This window comes from Salvia miltiorrhiza, unplaced genomic scaffold (assembly GCF_028751815.1).
Source record: "Salvia miltiorrhiza cultivar Shanhuang (shh) unplaced genomic scaffold, IMPLAD_Smil_shh original_scaffold_404, whole genome shotgun sequence".
Lineage (NCBI taxonomy): Eukaryota > Viridiplantae > Streptophyta > Magnoliopsida > Lamiales > Lamiaceae > Salvia > Salvia miltiorrhiza.
Window position 1 is genome coordinate 11,818 of NW_026651542.1, and position 6,679 is coordinate 18,496.

At 37.5% G+C, this 6,679-nt stretch overlaps 1 protein-coding gene across 1 annotated transcript; it reads left to right on the forward strand.

Moving 5' to 3' along the window:
* The first annotated feature begins 2,263 nt into the window (after positions 1–2,263).
* On the forward strand, positions 2,264–3,459 carry LOC131004472 (allene oxide cyclase, chloroplastic-like). The gene is made up of 3 exons (XM_057931167.1): positions 2,264–2,692; positions 2,773–2,894; positions 2,991–3,459. Exons 1-3 carry the CDS (start codon positions 2,497–2,499, stop codon positions 3,390–3,392), a joined length of 720 nt encoding a protein of 239 aa, XP_057787150.1. The 5' UTR covers positions 2,264–2,496; the 3' UTR covers positions 3,393–3,459.
* The last annotated feature ends 3,220 nt before the right edge of the window (positions 3,460–6,679 follow it).

Here is a 6,679-nt window from a genome sequence, read left to right on the forward strand (position 1 = left end):
TTTCACGATTACAAATTTACCCTTTGAATTCAACTTGAAATCTCCCTAGCTTCCTGGTAAAACTTGTCCTATGATTTGGGCGAAAGTGATACCTAGCGAATTTGGGGAAGGCTGGAGGCAGGGGGCGACGATGACGTTGTGGGAGATTTTTGTTCTCCAGAGATCACCGCCTTCCTCTACGACGAGCAGCGCCGCCGCAGCCCGCCACCTCGGATATCACTGCGGCTTCAATCGCCCACCTTCATCTCCCTCGCCTCTCTGCTCTCTATTATTGCTCAACTACCATTGATGAAAGACGTTGACGCTGCCACCTCCGCTGAATTCGCCAGCCTGGCGTAGCCCTTCATCTCATCTCTCTCTCTCGCTTCCAAGGTCGGTGGGGATTGTGAATTTGGTTTGTGTGATTTGGTTTTGTGAATTGAATTTGGTTTCGTGAAATTAATTTGGTGAATTTGGTTTTGTGAATTAGTTTCGTGAATTTGGTTTGTGGGAACTGTGAATTTGGTTTGTGTGAATTGGTTTTGTGAATTTGGTTTGTGAATTGAATTTGGTTTTGTGAATTGGTTTCTGAATCAAAATCGGAGGGTCCGGAATTTCCAAGGAGGAAGAGGCATTGTTGCTGTGATTTTCTAATAGATTTTTTTTAATTTACATTTAACAATTAGAGGAAGAGGCATTGTTGCTGTGATTTTCTAATAGATTTTTTTTAATTTACATTTAACAATTAATTTAATATAAGGTTAAAATAGTAATTTTTAGCTTTGATTATTTAATCTAAATTTTAATCTTGATTTATCAAACAACTAATTCACGTTATCTAGATTTTAATCTTGATCTATCAAACACTAAATATACATTACTAATCTCACTCAATCCATATTATTTTAACTAGGTTTTATTTAGGGATGGCAGTGAATCTTGGACCCGGTCCAGATCCGTGGATCCAGATCCGTTTTTACGGATCTGGATCTCAATTTTTTGGACCCGACGGATCTGGATCTGGATCTCAGTTTTGAAAACGGATCTGGATCTGGATCTTAAAATTGTAGATCCAGATCCGGCCCAGATCCGACCCGTGGATCCGTTTTATTTTATATATATTTTTTATATTTTATATTTAGTTTACTAATAATATTAACTAAATTAAAAATAATAAATAAATTATATTCAAAAGAATAAAAACTAAAAGTAATTAGATAAAAGTATTTTGTGTTATATTTTTCATGAAGGAAATTAGATATTGTTGATTTTGTGAATTTTTTTTAATTTAATTTAAAAATAGTAGATCCATGGATCTGGACCCGTGGACCCGCGGATCTGACGGATCTGGATCTGGATCCAAAATTTTCAGATCCACGGATCTGGATCTAGTATATGAAAACGGATCTGGATCTGGTATTGGCCAGACCCGGTCCAGATCCGGCCCGTTGCCATCCCTAGTTTTATTTATCACTCTTTATCTCAACTAGCTATCAAACTGACCCTTATTATATTATAATTTGTAATTATTTTTTATTTAATTTTAATTTATTATACTTTTATACTCCATCCGTCCCCTGAAGCGTGACCCATTTCTTTTCGGCACGAGAATTAAGAAATTTGTATTTTGTGTGTTAAGTGTGGTAGGTGAAAAGGTGAATAAAGGGTAAATTTTTTACTATTTTTAAAAACAAGTCAAGCTTCGTGGGACAACCAAAAAAGGAAAGTGGGTCACGCTTTGCGGGACGGAGGGAGTATAATATAAAGATAATTAACAAGGGTTCACTCATCCATTTGGGGTTTATAATTATTTTTTTTATATTTATTTGAATTAATAATAGATTATTTGGGTTCATTAATTCAAAGTTAGGGTATATAATTTTTAAAATTTTAATTTTTTCAATAATAAATACTAATTAGAGTTTATAATATAATAATAATTTTTATTTTTATAAAAAATAATTTATAAAATGAAGAAATGAAGAATAGTACACACTATATTTTAGGACAGAGGATCTCATTTGCAATATTGAAGCCCACAAAGCGTGGATTAACATTACTCAAATTATTAAAATAAATTTTATTAAAAAGAAAAAACTAAAGAAACCCTTGAAAGCACAAAAAATAGACTAAATGCCGAGCATCATTAAAATCTCATTAAAGAAAACCCGAAAGTAAAAAGCTTTAGCAAAAAAAAGAGTGCTCGTCTAAATAACAATGTTAACAAGTGAGTTGAGGCTATATTACTCAAATATTTATACGGCAAAAACTAAAATAAGAAATTGCGTTGAGAAGTTTGGAAGTGGTGTGCGGCCGCACATGGTCGCACCGTCCATGAAAAACATTAATTTCAGATTGAGCCCACCACTACTTTTTTGTTGCTACTCATTTTCCATGCTCCTATAATTACATCTATCTATATATATTACTCCCAACAATCAAATACCATTCATTCAACATTTCCTCCGACAGCAGAGAGAGAGAGAGAGAAGAAAAAGGTGAATCAATTAATTAGCCATGGCAGCTTCATCCGCCTCTACTATTTTGAAGGTTGCCGTCTCCTCCCCTTCTCCCGCCAGACTGCCGCCGTCCGCCGCCTCCCAGAAACTCCCATCCAAGCAGAAACACTCCCTCCCTAAACCCCTCGCTCTCTCCACCACTAAATCATTCTCATGCAGAGCACAGGCTGCAGCTGATTCAACACCCCGTCCCCGTAAGCTTTGCTTGTCTTCCATTTCAGATTCCTGATTTATTTTTTCTAAGAAATGAGAAATATTTGTTGTTCTAATTTAGAGAAAGTTCAAGAGCTGCACGTCTACGAGATCAACGAGCGTGATCGCGGCAGCCCCGCATACCTCCGATTGAGCCAAAAAACCGTCAATTCCCTCGGCGATCTCGTGCCTTTCAGCAACAAGGTACAATTAAATCTAATCTTTTTAATTATCACACTGCCCTGCCCTAATTATTTAAATGTGCGAAAATCATGATCGGCCGTGGATGTGGATTTGCAGGTGTACACCGGCGACCTGAAGAAACGGGCTGGAATAACGGCGGGGATATGCATCCTGATAAAGAACGAAGCAGAGAAGAAGGGCGACCGGTACGAGGCCATCTACAGCTTCTACTTGGGCGACTACGGCCACATCGCCGTGCAGGGGCCCTACCTCACCTACCAAGACACCGAGCTCGCCGTCACCGGCGGCTCCGGCGTCTTCGAGGGCGTCTACGGCCACGTCAAGCTCCACCAGATCATCTTCCCCTTCAAACTCTTCTATACCTTCCACCTCAAGGGCATCCCCGACCTGCCGCCGGAGCTGCTCGCCCAGCCGGTGCCGCCCGCGCTCCACGTGGAGCCCACCCCCGCCGCCAAGACTTGTGAACCGGGAGCCACGCTCCCTAACTTTACCAATTAGTTTCTCCGTTGACGGGTCGTTGCTTCCATGTGTAATAAATTAATTTTTAAGATTGATTAAAATACTAGTACTTGTTTTTTTCTTTTTTCTTTTTCATCATCCAACCTTAGTGGCGAAACCATTTTCGTTTTCGAGAGAGACCGCTCCAGTGACCCACTCCTCATCACCTGTCTCCATTCAATTTTAAGTCATCACTCATCTACTTTATTAATTTATAGTATGATTTTCTTTGCGGAAATACTGGCTTAATTATGGTAAATTAGATTACTTTTTAATTAACATTTCTATCTCGTTTCCATTATATAGTATTTAATTAACACGCTGTGTGTGTGGGTATAATATTTGTGAACGTGGTCTGTAGATTTAATAACATACCATAAACATGTTATTCAAAAAGCGTCAATACTCCTAAATGATCAGTTTGCTTAAGAAAAAGTTAATAACACCATAAACATAAAAGTAAAAATATAGTATTAATTCAAACATTTTCTATGTTGATTGACTATTTTATCCTTAATAAAATTATAATAAAAATGTATAAAAATGGAAAAAAAAATCAAAATTGAAGCCATGGAACATTCTGTTCTGGTGCCCACCTATGACCTATCATTAAATAAAAGAAAAACACCATAAAGTAGAAGCACCATTATTAAATAAAATATGTTAGGTTTTTCACGTCCATATATTAAACCTTTGTAGTTAAAGAATTGGACCCAGTATTTATACTGGGTTGGGCCTAAACTGGCAAGGCAAGGCCTATAAGCAAGTTAATTTAAATTTTTCTCCAACTCGTGAGTTTCTTTTCATTTTTCTTTTGTTTTGGGGCCGTTTCCTTGTATATATTCAATGGGCAATTCTATTCATAGCCCCCATTTTACTTATCATAGCCCCCATTTAAAAAAAATATGAAAAAATAATTATAAATTTACTTTTATACCCTAAATTAGTTCATAGCCCCCATTAATAGATTCTCACGCACAGCCTATCTATTTCTAGCCATGGAGCCATTTGAAAAAACAGAAGAAAGAAAGAAACAAAAATGAAGAAGAGCTAACAGAGTCACAGCTCGTGGCTAAAATATTCTTGATTTCTCAAACCTTAACCTGTGCAGTCGCCGCTATTCTCAAGCTCACCACCGCCATTTTTTATCCCGGCGCCGCCACCATCAACAACTTCGCCTCCATTTTCAATCCCCTCAGTCTCATTCATTTCCTCACCTAAAACCTGCAACTCAGTGTGTAAAATCACGTCGACGTCGCCTTCCACACCCACCTGATAATCCTCGACAAGATCGCTAATTTCAGCGGAATCCCCATCAATTGCAACCGAGTACATGAAGTAATTCACCAAATCCTCCGAGCCCTCCCTTTTTTCCTCAATCACCGGAGATTTTGCGCGTTCCTGCTCATTTTCACGAAACCCCCTTCCAATTCGATGAATTGATCTTCGGACCTCTCCTTGCTAGAATCCAGCGAAAACTCGCATGGCTCCTTGTTAGGGCGGTGGGGCGGGTCCTCCCCCAACTCGGGATCAATCCAGCCTGGGTTATCGGACCCAACCAATTTACCATTATCCACAAGCTCCTCGCAACGATCGCGAGGGTCCGATGAGAAATAATTGGCCTGAATTAAGATGCCGGAATCAATCTCGTCGAAGGAGGCGCAGGAATCGGCGAAGGTCACCGGCGCCGAGTCGGTGTCCGAGTTGATTTGGAGAAGCTCCCAGCCTTGAAATTCATCCATTTGCTGTTGAGTGGAATCAAATTTTGGAGGGGGGAGAGGGAAGGATATTAATGTAAATTCAAAAATAACTTTTATTAATTTTTTAAAAAAATGGCTATGAGGAGTAAAATGGAGGCTACGAATAGAATCACCCATATTCAATTTATGAGTTTTGATTGTTGAATATTTTGTTCTACAGCAGCCTGATTCTTATTTGAGCGCAATAGTTTCATCCTTTTCTAGTCATATACTACTAGTTTATAGCACATTGATAATGGACGGAATATATAGTTGATAATATTAATAAATTATTAAATATATAAAGAAATTATTCATTGAAAGTCACATCTTTTTCAATTTAAAAATAATATTTAAATTTTTTAACTTGGTTCTTCATTATATCCAACATAATTATTTTTAAAATAATTAAAAAATCATATCTGAACAATTTAGTGCAAATGCCCAACAATCTAAAAAGATTTTATGTTTACTCTATTTGATAATATAATGAGTTTAAATTTAATTGTGAGTAGCTCATTTTTCAGGGAGCTCAACTTTCCTTGTAATAAATAGCTTATGAGGGACGCGCCGAAGGAAGATCAGTTGTTATCTCATCTTGAAGAGTGACCCATTGATCGCCCAACTTATGAAGATCAAGAAGCAGTGGAATAAACACTCAAATGGAAAGATTGGAGATTCGAAGAAGCTAAAGATCAATGAATTCGAAGAAATCAATACTCAAGAAGAAGAAGAACTCGGAACCTGAAGAAGAAGACAAAACTTAAAGGTTTGTGTTGAAAAGACAAGTAGATATATCGAAGTCACTCCTAAGAAGTCTAGAGCTGAAAGTCAAATCTTAGGTTGCTCTTAAGTCTTAACATGTCCACTAAGTGGAATAATCACAAGTCAACACCGAAGAACGTTTCTTCAAACAAGAACGTTGCAACGCATAAATCGAAGAACTTCATTCAAGGCAACAAGTACGGTCGATCACATCAAGTGCGTCAAAACTCAACGAGAAGTAAAATTCGAACGACTCTTTCCAATGTCTCTTCAAATGTTATCTATATATATCAACTCTTTTCTACACATAAAAGAAGGAAGATTGCTCAACTGTTAGGGAGCTCAACTTTCCTTATAATAGATAGCTTAGGGAGGACATGTAGAATAGAATGAAGATCAGTTGTTATCTCATCCTAAAGATTGGTTAATTGATCGTTCAACTAATAAAGATCAATAAGCAGTGAAGTCAACACTCAAATGGAAAGACTGTAGATTCAGAGAAACCGAAGATTAGTGGATTCGAAGAATCAATGCTCAATAAAAAGAAGAACTCGGAACATGAAGAAGAAGACAGAGCTTGAAGGTTTGTGCTGAAAAGACAATTAGATGTATTGAAGTCACTACCAAGAAGTCTAGAGTTAAAAGTCAAATCTTAGGTTGCTTTCAACTTGCCTACTACATGGAATAATCATTGGTCAACACCGAAGATTAGTGTTTCTTCAAACAAGAATGTTGCGGCACAAAAATCGATTTTTTTTCAAGACAACAAAAATAGCCAATCAC